Below are 12819 nucleotides of genomic sequence, written 5' to 3' on the forward strand. Positions count from 1 at the left end.
AGATACTATTAACTACTTTCAGCTGCTCTATTTATTCAAAGGAGTCACTATAGTGGGTGGCTCCGCATTTGGAGCTACCAAATAAAAAAATATTTGATACTATAAAAATGTAGTTTCAGTATATGAGAGCTTAAATACTGACTACACCTTGAATAACAGGAAGGCACAGTCTAAATTTGGAAACAATTACAAATAGGATTGAATATCTCAAATCAGTTTTTACTGCAGTTGTTTGACTTTGCTCAATAGTCTCAAAGTCAGCATGTTGATGATTTTACTCTAAAAGAATGTTATAAAATTGCTATAATTATGATATGCTTTCACTTCATTGTATTTTAAACATTACCTCCTTTCACTAGCCTTGCATGCGCTGCAACCAGGCATTGACATCATGACTACTGTCCTCCATGTGTCGTGTTGTTTCTTCCCACCATTTTAGTGACTTGCTTTGACTCAGGTGTACAGTGAGTAAGAGGCGCTACAAAGAGAGGGCTAGACAATCAGCCATACTTAGGTTTTATCTAAAGCTGTGTGTTGTACAGTAAAATATGATCTGCTGATAGCTTTATCACAACCATCCTCCTCTCTTGTCAGAAATGAGTCGCCAGACTGCCACCGCGCTGCCCACAGGAACATCTAAGTGCCCTCCCTCTCAGCGCGTGCCCACCCTGTCAGGCACTACAGCCTCCAACAGTGACTTGGCAAGCCTGTTTGAGTGTCCTGTCTGCTTCGACTATGTCCTCCCCCCAATCCTGCAGTGCCAGTCCGGACACCTGGTGCGTACAGTCCAGCCTGGAACTTGCAGATTCTCTGTAGTAAAATGTCATTTTTAGTGCTAGAACTATCCGTGCATGTGTGCAGAAGCATATCTGTGAAGACGTAACATTTTAATAAATTCTTAACGAACATATTGTTTGCTCATCCTCAGGTATGCTCTAACTGCCGACCTAAGCTCACTTGTTGCCCCACCTGCCGAGGTCCCCTGGGCTCCATCAGGAACCTGGCTATGGAGAAGGTGGCCAACTCTGTCCTTTTCCCCTGCAAGTACGCCTCATCAGGCTGTGAAGTCACCTTGCCTCACACCGACAAGACTGAGCACGAAGAGCTTTGCGAGTTTCGGCCGTATTCCTGCCCCTGCCCCGGGGCCTCTTGCAAGTGGCAGGGATCGTTGGACGCTGTCATGCCTCACCTGATGCACCAGCACAAGTCCATCACCACTCTGCAGGTCAGAAGTTACTCAAGACTTCAGTTTCTTTCACAAAGCACACTCAGAAAGATGCGTGACATTTTTACCAAGCGAGGAAGAGTCAACGTGGAGGTTATCTGCATTCATCCTATTTAAATGTATTATAATCTTTATATTTGATGAATTAAATTTAGATATATGTTTTCATTTAAATGAACATCAGCTTCAAATGAACCAGCCCACAGTTGGTTCAAACTAAGTGAAAAGCAGTTCATGCGCCATCCAGACACTAAGCTGATGGGGAATTTTAAGAGTGCCCTCTGCTGGACTACAAGGAGATTTTTTTTAAATGGGTTATGATGGCCTGCTAAATATGTTTCTTCTTTGTAATATGATGCGACCTGCTGTGAATGAGAGTTCATGATTGCTTTTAAATTGAAGGGACACACCCATGATTTTTACATGCCACCATCAGGTAAGTTAAAGTGGACCTATTGTGATAATTTCCAGCTCTGTAGTCATTATTCCTAGACTCTACTAGAGTAGCATATTTTTATATTACTAGACTGCAACAAAGCCCATCAGTTTGTCCCCTGTGACAAAACTCAGTTTAGCTCAATTTAGTGTGAAGGTCTCCCTCCCTTTCTTCTGATCAACTGTCCCTCCCAAACAGTAGATTTGAACAGCAGGTGGGCGGAGCTTCTGGGGCAACAGGTGAGCTTCTGTGCTCACAGCTTAAAGGGATGTGCCTGAGATGATCACATAAGGATATCTGCTCTCACTGACATCATGCAAAGAGTGTGGAGGATGAACCATCTGACATGAAGTATTTGGAGCAGTCTGAAGCTTGAGCAGCTTGTAGACACAGTTGTATGCTGCCTTCTGAAACTTTGGAGGATCTTTGTCCTTACAGTGAAAATAGCCGTGATGGTGGTTATCTTAGCTGGCAATGATGATGTATTATGTCTCCTGTGACTGGAGTAGCCCTTAAAATTGGCATGCTATAGTGGCCAGCTGTACTGGAGAGTCAAATTTAGATTGAGCATGAAGGATGTAGCAGATGCCTCTTGTATCCACCACAACAGTTGGCATTTCCATCCACTTTTTCATTGAAACTGGTTCAGCCTCTCAACTTGTGGGATGAGTTTGTGGAAGTCATCTTAACTTTTGTTTTTAAAGCTGGCAACTTTACTAAGGTTAGCTAGCAAGCTGACACTTTGAAGCACTACTCAGTAGCTCATATCTTTCTTGGGCTTGAGAATTTGAGAAGGGTTGATGGTTATCAACGTGCCTACGTGTCCACAGTGCTGGGGGGTGGGGGGGGTGCACATGCTCTAACTACTGATGGAGACTTGTCTCTGCTTGTTCTCTACCTTTGAGGTACAAAATGTTAAAACTCTGCCTGCAACAAGCCAGATGAATGACAGCTGTGGTAAAAAGACAAGCACAGGCTGGTCATTTTTAATAGAAGTCCTTATGTTAACTTGTAAAGGTCAGACAACAGAAAATGTATTGCTGTTTCCTCGGTTGGTCCGGCCTGCTTCTTTATCAAATGATTGCCAGATTAGTCCAGATAATTACAGTTCATATGAAAACAAAACAAACGGCCTGTTCCCACCGCAGTTTTTTTTTTTTTTTTTTTTCCACACATTTATTTTAAGTTCATGATGATGGCAAAGATCTTTTATGTAAGCAGTGTTGGGTTCCCTGCAGTGGCTCTAAAAATTCTATTAAGCAATTCTTAATTTCAGAATGATGACAACTAAATATGTTAACTGTTTGTGTCTCTGTCCAGGGGGAGGACATTGTGTTCCTGGCCACAGACATCAACCTGCCCGGTGCAGTGGACTGGGTAATGATGCAGTCTTGCTTCGGCTTCCACTTCATGCTTGTGTTGGAGAAGCAGGAGAAGTACGACGGGCACCAGCAGTTCTTTGCCATCGTGCAGCTCATTGGGACTCGCAAGCAGGCCGAGAACTTCGCCTACCGGCTGGAGCTCAACGGTCACCGGCGCCGTCTGACCTGGGAGGCCACGCCGCGCTCCATCCACGAGGGCATCGCCACAGCCATAATGAACAGCGACTGCCTGGTATTCGACACATCCATCGCACAGCTGTTCGCTGAGAACGGCAACTTGGGTATCAACGTCACCATCTCCATGTGCTAAAAAACTTTCAAGAGAAGAGGGTTAAAGTTACATATTGTTAGGGGGCATTTTTTTAATTAGAGGGGTCAAATCAGTTGTGACCTCACAGTGCCCCACCCCTCTCTGCCTCACTCCTTGAGACATGGATTTGGACTGTCTGATCGGGCAGCCATGGAGGCTCAGGGGGGTGAGATGGATGGTTGAATGTTTGGATGGATGAGTGGAGGAACATAAACACTGACATAACTGTGTAGTGATGGCTATAGACTTGTAAACACATTACTCGAGACCTGTGCACCCACACGGAGTCTCACCCTCCGTTGATCATCAACATGGACGCAAACTGTTTGTCAAACTCCTTCCCTGGCCATGTGTCTGTCTTGGAGTAATTCCCCACCCCTCATTTTAGTGTCTCTCGTGCTCCCTCAGTCTCTTTCTCTTCCCGTCAGTGATGCTCAGACATTTCAGACACTACAGCTTTTTCCGAGCGGAAGCTGGAAGGGGCTCCGCGCTCTGACGGCTGCACTCTGTGAAAAGGCTCAAGCTATATTTCAAAACGGACTCCTGGTCAGTGCTGGAGGGCTTGCTAGATAGCTAGCTCCTCCTTCAGTTTGGAATCCACCTCAGTACCCCTGAAATCCTCCTACACTTACCCTCACTCTGAATGGAACGGTTCCCGTGCTCCCCACCCTCGCAGGGCTATGACCGTGGCTGTGGCTGCTATTGACTTTCAAACTGGAACCCTGAGTCCATAAATATCTTTATCAAAAATGTTTATCTTCACCTGTTACTGATGTGGCTGGTACTGGGACCATCACCCATGGATATGGATGGCTGTAGCACACCCCCCACCCCATCCCCAGTTATGTCCAGGTCAAGAATCTTGGACCTGCATAAAGGGTCCAGGCATGTCTGCAGCTGTGATGGAAAACAACTGCAAACTCGTAGGGTTTGGTTTCCTTCCAGTCCACACCGGTTCCTCCCCCAAGGCTAAAGATTGTGCATCGGATGCTCGTTATTAAATTGTTGACTGTTGTCGTCAGTTATTAGACTCTGCTGTCATACTGTATGGATTTAAGAAGGCCCTCGGCTACATCAGCCCTGGAGTTTTTATTTTATTTTATTTTTTTTTTTATTTTATTTTGGAGTTTTATTTTCGAAGTGGACACATCAGCAGTGTTCTGATGTGCACAGACACGCTGCTCTTTGCATTACAGGCTGCATGTGCAGGTGAACACAGAGGAACAGGGGGTCCTTTTTTGGTTTTTCAGAACAAGGAAAAAAAAAAAAAACAAACACTGCATTTCAGTTGAAGAATTATTTTGTGGTTTATTTCTAAAGTCTGGAGTTATTTTAGTTTGTTTTTGTTTTTGTATGGCAGGTGAGGTGTGTGTGTGTGTGTGTGTGTGTGTGTGTGTGTGTGTGTGTGTGTGTGTGTGTGAGTGTGTGAGAGAGAGAGAGAAAGAGAGAGATGGATGTCTTTGCTGATAGCCTGCTCATTGTCTCCCCTCTTTCTTCCCTGCTCTTTCATTTGTGCTCTGCCTCATCTGTCTACCAGTGTCGGCCTCAACCAGTGATTGACTGATCACCCAACCAGGAATGAGGGACAGTTTGTACCGTTGCTATTGTTATTATTACATGGAGATTATGACGATTATCAGTTTTTGTATTGAATTTTAAAAACAAACATTAAAAAGCAATTGTAAAAGTTGTGGCTGAATTTCAGTGTTTGTAGTTAAAAAGCAAGTTGTCGTTCTTCCGAAGGTTTCTTTTCTTCCAGAGTTGGGTTGCTTTTGTCCCCCCCCAACAAAGATCTATTTGTCTCTGTCCTCTTGTTTGTGTGGTTCCCCACCCAACCCTTTTTTTTTTTTTTTTTCTTCAAGGATGGAGGGAGTTCAAGCCAATCATCGCTCCATTTCTCCTCATATGGAGTCTCAGTAATGTTGCTGCTCTCCCTTAAGTCCTCCACTTTTTCTGTTTTAATTTGTCATTAAATAAATCTATCTTTTTCATACCTGGTGCTTTTTTTTTTTTTTTTTTTTTTTTTTTTTTTCTCCTCATCTCAGAGGCTTTGGATTCTATACCTGTAAGAGTCAAGTCAAGTCAAGTCAAGTTTATTTATAAAGCACATTTAAAACAACGACGTTGACCAAAGTGCTGTACAAGATCTGTAACCCCAAGGACTATACTAAATAAAAATAAAAATATATAAATAAATAAATAAAATAATAAAATAAAAATAAATAAATAAAAACATTAAGAACAATAAATAACATAAGAAAATTAAAAATTAAAACATTTAAAACAAGTACCATAAAAATACCATATAACAATCATCTAAAAGGAGGTAGCACTGCAGCCAAATGCCAAGGAAAAGAAATGTGTTTTTAATAGAGATTTAAATGTGTGTATCATCTGAGCTGTGCGGATATGGAGAGGTAGATCGTTCCATAGCTTTGGTGCTGCTGCTGCAAAAGCTCGATCACCTCTCTGTTTTAGTCTGGTTTTAGGCCTCTGTAAGAGCAGCTGGTTCGATGACCTCAGAGCTCTTACAGGGGTGTGACAGTGAAGCAGCTCAGACAGATACAAAGGTGCCAGTCCGTTTAAGGCTTTAAAAGTAAGCAATAAAATCTTAAAATCGATTCTAAAACGGACAGGGAGCCAGTGAAGGGATGACAGGACTGGGGTAATGTGTTCATGCTTTTTTAAACCGGTTAAAAGACGAGCTGCCGCATTCTGGACTACCTGCAGGCGGCGCACAGATGATTGATCTATGCCAAAGTACAGAGAATTACAGTAGTCCAGGCGGGAAGTAATAAAAGCATGAATAACTTTTTCCAGGTCCTGCTGCGGGAGATAAGGTTTTACCTTGGCAATAACTCTGAGTTGGTAAAAACTGATTTTGGTAACAGCACTTACTTGCTTCTCCATTTTAAAACTACTATCTAAAATGACACCCAGATTTTTCACAGCATCACGACAGTGAGGAGCCAAATGACTCGGAGTGCCAGAGGAGTAGCTTGAGGGGTCAAATTTACCAAAGCATATGACCTCGGTTTTGCTTTCATTAAGATTTAGGAAATTGTTTCTCATCCAGGACTTGATGTCACTTAGACAGTTCAGCAGGGGTTCCCATGGATCTCTGCTGTTCAGTTTGATGGGCATATACACCTGGATGTCGTCAGCAAAACAGTGGAAACAAATATTATGTTTCCTAAAAATCGACCCTAGAGGCAACATATACAATGAGAAAAGAATTGGGCCCAGAATGGACCCCTGAGGCACTCCACAAGAAAGCTTTGCTGTGGTCAAGCTTTAAGAGCTCAATTCTGACTGTATAACTGAAGGTACCTCACACAGTTTTTGACAAGCAATGAAAGAAATAAATGAATAAATGTAAGGAAATCTACTAGTACAATCTAGCATATCCAGTTCAGTTTGTGACCCACCCAACCAAAATTATATGCACATTGTTTCACAACAGGAGAGAGGAAGGTTTAAGGTTCTCGGGTCCTCGGGCAGACCGTTCCAGCAGCTCAGGGCATAAAAGCTGCGCCTCCAAATGTTTTGTCCTGCACGTCGGAACAACCAGCAAATTCATGCCGGAGGACCTGAGGGGGCCGTACTCTTTCACACGCTGTCGGCATGTGAGGCAGATATGCTGGAGCCAGACTGTTGAAGTGCTTTAAAACGTGTAAAAGAATTTTTAAGGTAAATACAGCTGACAGGCAGTCAGTCTATGGACTTAAAAACATATGAGCTCTCTCTTTCTGGGTCTAATAAACAGTGTGGCTGCAGATCAGTTGTAGTTGATGTTGTAAATATTTTTAAGTAAACAGCACAGTACAGTAATTGAGCCTGCTAGATATAAAAAGCATGTAAGCAAGTTTTTTTGACATCCACACATTTATAATTTGAAATGTTTTAAAAAAGGAAGTGAAGTGGTGTCAAGACAGTTGTCATCTGTGGGAAATGATGCTGTGTCTCCTGATGACCTCCAATTTATTGGCATAATGGAGTAAAAGGTTTTTTTACAGAGGAATTTGGATATTTCTTTTAATTCAACTCCATTTTATTTATATAGCATCAAATCACAACAGTTCAAATCACAACCTCAAGGCGCTTTATATTGTAAGGTAAAGACCCAGTCACAACGACCCCTTATGAGCAGCACTTGGTGACAGCGGGAAGGAAAAACTCCCTTTTAACAGGAAGAAACCTGCAGCAGAATCAGGCTCAGGGAGGGGGGGTCATCTGCCGCGGGTGGGCTGAGGGGAGAGAGACAGGACAAAAGACATGCTGTGGGAGAGAGCCAGAGATTAATAATCACTCCATAAATTATAAAATACTGGCACCAGGCAAAAAAAAAAAAGTATATGTAAAGTAAATAATATATATTAACATTGATATCTGCCTCTGCCCGGCTGATGTGTTGCGTTATAGAGGGTGATAGTCTGTGGTATGAGTTTTCCTGTATCTGCACTTGTGGCAGCGGAGTTGAATCATTGTGTTCTGAGAAGGTGCTTCGCTGCCTGTCCAGTAAGTGGGGCAGAGGTGGTGGTCAGGAGTGTCCATTATGGATAACAGTTTGTTCAGTGATCTCTCCACCACAGCCTCAGAAGCGTGCGGTTTGCAGCCAATCACAGAGCCGGCCTTCCTAGTCAGTTTATTTAGTCTGTTGGTGCCACCAGCTTTGATGCAGCTCCCACAGCGGGCCACAGTTCTCGCTTCAGCTGACTGATAGAAAACATTCAACATTTTGCTGCACTCATTGAAGGATGTCAGCTTCTTAAGGAAATGGACCCTGCTCATCCCCTTTTTCTGTGTTGGTCAGGTACTCGTACGATGGGTCACTGACATTTCCTGTAGCTTCTCTCTCCATAGCAGTGGTTGAATCTTGTTAAATGCACTTGAGAAATCAGAGAAGGTGATTCTCTAGATGGGAGTAAGCTCTCCGCAGCATGTAGACGATCCACTCCACTGTGGGTCACAAGGTTTTCACCTGTGATGTTAGGTGGGACAAGGCTAATCTCTCCCGTATCTTCATCACACATGGCATGAAGGCAACTGGTTGATAGTCATTAAGCTCTGATGGTGTCGACTTCTTTGGTACAGATACTAGACGGGATGTTTTCCATAACACTGCTGTCTTCACCTGTTTCAAGCTCAGGGTGTAAATGTGACTCAGCATCACAGACAGGTGGCTAGCACAGGTCCTCAGAACCTTGATGCAGATGCCATCAGGGCCAGCACCTTTGCTGTGGTGTAGCCAAGCATGTGTGTGTGTGTGTGTGTGTCACTATCACTGAAGGTAGTGAATGTGTCAGAATGAATATTTAAGATGTTAAAATTAAATGTATTTAGAGTAGTTTCTTTCCTCTGTTCTGAAAGAATGTGTCGAGCGCGCCGGGGTGGCTCAGTGGGTGAGCAGGCGGCCAGGGTTTGCGTCCGACCTGTGGCCCTTTCCTGCATGTCATCACACTGTGCATATATTTACGGTTATACAAGAATTATGACAAGATGTCCGAAGGTGGCGTTAAGGTCTGGAACAATATTCAGTTAGAGTGAAGCATTTCAGAGACATTCAGTGAAGACTGAAAAACTCATTAAGACCGACTGGAGGGAGAAAAAGAAAATCTGAAAGGTGTAGAAATGTTGAAGTGTGAAAGCCCTCTGTGTGCACCCCAGGCAGGTATCACTCTGTTCCCCTGGGAGTAAACCAGCTTTCACAGATGTTACCCAGAGGAGGGGGGAAACACACACCTTACACCAAACTCACTATGAGAGCTGCCTGACGCTGCTCGTGCAGGACTTGAGGCGATGGAAATCATTACAGTGAGTGGGCTTAGGTAAAAGTTTTTCACATATATGCAGTATAATCTGATTTATAGTAAGAATTTTTTTTAATCTAAATATGTTGACACTGCTAATTCACATTTTTCTAGCATCCTTCACCATGAATGCAGGAATTAATGAAGTAAGACACCTTAATACAAAATCTTGAAACTCAATATTTAATGTAAAAATATTTGCATTAGGATGCCTCCTGGCCGCCTCCTGGGTGAGGTGTTCCGGGCATGTCCCACCGGGAAGAGGCCCCATGGTAGACCCAGGACACGCTGGAGAGATTATGTATCTCGGCTGGCCTGGGAACGCCTTGGGGTCCCTCCGGATGAGCTGGAGGAGGTGGCTGGGGAGAGGGAAGCCTGGGCTTCTCTGCTTAGGCTTCTGCCCCCGCGACCCGGCCCCGGATAAGCGGAAGAAAATGGATGGATGGATGGATGGATGGATATTTGCATAAAATATCAGTTCAGTTTTTGAAACAGTGGTGGCATTAAAGAAAAATCCAAAGTTTCAGTACATCCCAGTGATACTGTCCTTAATGCATCTGGTAGGCCCCGTTAGTTTCTCATTGTTAAGTAGGTTTGTGGATGTAGGGCAGCCTGTGAGGTCAGACAGGTAGAATCAGGCAGGCAGCATGAAACACAGGAATAGTTCTATGCAGCTGCAGGAGCATAAGCTATTTGGGTAGCACCAAGGAAACTAAAAGGGCACATGGTGAGCTCAATCCTCCAATCCAGGCTAATCTGGCAATGTAAAGCCTCTCGCCTTTGATCCAGATCTGCACCAAATTCACCTTTGGCCATGCACCACTTCTCCTCCTTTATGAAAGGAGCCTAGTTACTTATTTATTCATTTATTTACCAGACAACATATGAATGGCAACCATAAGACTGTATCTAAAAGATGGCTGCAGCTAGCATAACATCAACCTTTAGTTTCATTGGAGCCAGAAGTTTACCATGTTTGGAAACTTAGAACAGACGTGCTGTACAATATAAACCAGTTATTTGTCAGATATTTCCATTAACAAAGTCAAAAAGCACCAACCTACATATTGCAGCCAAACAAGAGCCACCCCTCCTGTGGGCTGTCTTTTCTTCCCCGCAGAGCCCTCCTGGGAGTCCTGCATGGGCCTCTAGCCTCTAGGAAAGCTGAAGCCTCCAAGATACTTACAGAGAGGAATCTGCTGGAGCCATTCTCCCAGCTTAGGGTCATTGCCCTGAGTGTTCCAATTACCACAGGGACCACTGTTACCTTCATCTTCTACATCCTTTCCAGCTCCTCTCTTAGTCCTTGGTATTTATGGAGCTCCTCATGTCCCTTCTTCTTCTTGATGTTGCCATCACTTAGTATTAGGAACATCTTCCTTCCTCCTGCTGCTGCTGCTTGTCCACCACTATGATGTCTAGTTGGTTAGCCATCACAGGTTTGTCTGTCTAAGTCCCACAGGATCTTAGCTTGGTCATTCTCTATCACCACTGAGGGAGAATATCATTTTCCCATACTTGGCACATACTTGTTCCCATATACTATGTTGGTTATGGCATTCCTGCTAGCATCTGCTAGCATCTTGGATTGTCTCAGAGGCAGCCAGGTGCAGGCTGTGCTTTGGACTCTTACAGTGGAAATGTGGAATTTGTGCAAATGGGGAAAATTGATTGAGGCTTGTGGGGATGATGAAATCTCCCCCCCTGACCTGTCGTCCTGGCTCTCCCTTGCCATAGCATTTGTATTGTACCTCGTCAATCTCTAACTGTGATAGCAGTTGTTTCCTACGTATGTTGGAACATCTGGATTTGAACCCCAGACCTCCTGCTCCAAAGACGATAATGTTACCACTATGACCATTCCAGCTGCCAAATGTAGATATATTGTGTGAAGCCTTACAGAACAGCGGGTGTAGCTCAGTGCTCTGCAGTCTGTTTGTGTGTCAGAGGGGGGGGTCCACAGAAATTACAGGTAATGGTAAACAACTTCAGACTTCTTGGGTCAACCCTGCACTTCTCCTTTCTTGCCCATCATGTGGTCGCTGGGGTGTAGCCTCTCTGCAGGAGCCACGCCCACAATTAGCTGATGACAGAGTGTTCAGGGCTGGGGGCGTGCCTGGAGAAGGAACCCTAAACACTGGGGTTTTACTGAGACTGGGTGTGCCTGCAGAAATGTCTGTGGGGTATACACATACAGTCCACACACATCATTAAGAGGAAACTATGGATTTTGTGACCAAGAAGCAGGAATGTGACTGTAAAATAAGTAAGTAGGAGGCCCACACTCAACAAGACTGAGTGTGCAGCATCATGTCTTTAGTAAATCCTTTAAAGGCTAAATAGCACCCCTTAGAGGCTGAAAGGTTTACTGATTACTAAGACTTGGCAGGACAATTTTTAAAAACCAAAAATTAGGTCAGGCTCATCACTCATCACCTCACAGTGTTAAAGCATGGCCAGAGTTCAATAATGATGTCAGTGTAAGTACACGGAACACCTGTTAACCCCCCCAAAAAAACGTATGATGTAAGATGTACAGTATAACAGAGTGGATATCCCAAATATCTAAGGCACAGAAGTCCCTCCTTCTTTCTACTCAAACCTTAAGAAATCAAGCTCAGAGGGAGAGTGAAGATGAGCTGAAACAGCTCATTTCAGACAGTTCATGAACTGAGACCACAAAGGCCCAGTATGAGATATACACTCACCAGACACTTCATTAGGTACACATTGCTAGGCCCGGGTTTGGCCCTATGTTGCCTTCAGTACCGACTTAATTCTTCATGGCATAAATTCAACATTCCTCAGAGACTCTGGTCCGTACTGACATGACAGCATCACATGATGTAAATGTCACATTCTGCCACATCCCAGATGTGCTCTCATTGGCTGAGATCTGGTTATTTTAGAGGCCATCTGAGTACAGTGAACTCATTGTCATGCTCAAGAGATGAATTTGAGACCTGAACATGGTGCGTTATCCTGCTGGAAGCAAACATCAGAAGATGGGTACGCTGTGGTCAAAGGGGTGGACATGGTCAGCAACAATACTCAGGTAGGCTGCAACATTTAAACAATGCTCGGTTGGCTGTAATGGGCTCAAACTGTGCCACCACTACCAGCTCGAGCTGTTGAACCACGCTTTCATGTTTGTGCCAAATTCTGACTCTATCATCCAAAACTAATTTTGGTGAGTCAGTGCAAATTGTGACTTGTTTCCTGTTCTTAGCTGACAGAAGTGGCACCCTGTGTGGTCTTCTGTCTCTGTATCCCATCAGCTTCAAGGTCTGATGCTACAAAAATTATTTCAGTTTTGAAGTAATTTAGCCTGCAGTCAAAGCAGTAACTTTATTTAGTAAATGTTTGAATGGATGGACACGTGCATTAATATTTCAGACAGCCAGTTGCTAATGCTAAAAGAACCCACACCTAAAACCAAACATTACCAACTTAACCTGTTGGGTTTTTTGCCTTTAATGCATCCGTGTGATACTTTCTGCTTGGGTCCATCATTCTTTTCTGGCTGCTTGAATGTGGAACAAATCACTAAACACTGGTGTTTCAGCAAACACATATTGATGGAATTGTGTCCCTGTATGATTTAACTAAAGAACATCAAAAGGAATAAATAAAAACACTTTCTTCAAGCATTCAAA

General features: G+C 43.7%; 1 protein-coding gene across 3 annotated transcripts in view; it reads left to right on the forward strand.

Moving 5' to 3' along the window:
* Positions 1-5209, forward strand: part of siah1 (siah E3 ubiquitin protein ligase 1) — a 31379-nt gene extending 26170 nt beyond the window's left edge. For 2 of the 3 annotated variants that reach the window (XM_030731828.1, XM_030731829.1), the window contains 3 exons: positions 595-776; positions 929-1225; positions 2982-4624. In XM_030731828.1, coding sequence (XP_030587688.1) covers positions 595-776; positions 929-1225; positions 2982-3353 — 851 coding nt within the window. In that variant the 3' untranslated portion in view covers positions 3354-4624. Of the gene's footprint in view, positions 1-594; positions 777-928; positions 1226-2981; positions 4625-4890 lie in introns of those variants that run through there. The other variant, XM_030731830.1, reaches the window with a different exon arrangement.
* The last annotated feature ends 7610 nt before the right edge of the window (positions 5210-12819 follow it).

Source organism: Archocentrus centrarchus, chromosome 6, assembly GCF_007364275.1.
Source record: "Archocentrus centrarchus isolate MPI-CPG fArcCen1 chromosome 6, fArcCen1, whole genome shotgun sequence".
Taxonomy (NCBI): Eukaryota; Metazoa; Chordata; class Actinopteri; order Cichliformes; family Cichlidae; genus Archocentrus; species Archocentrus centrarchus.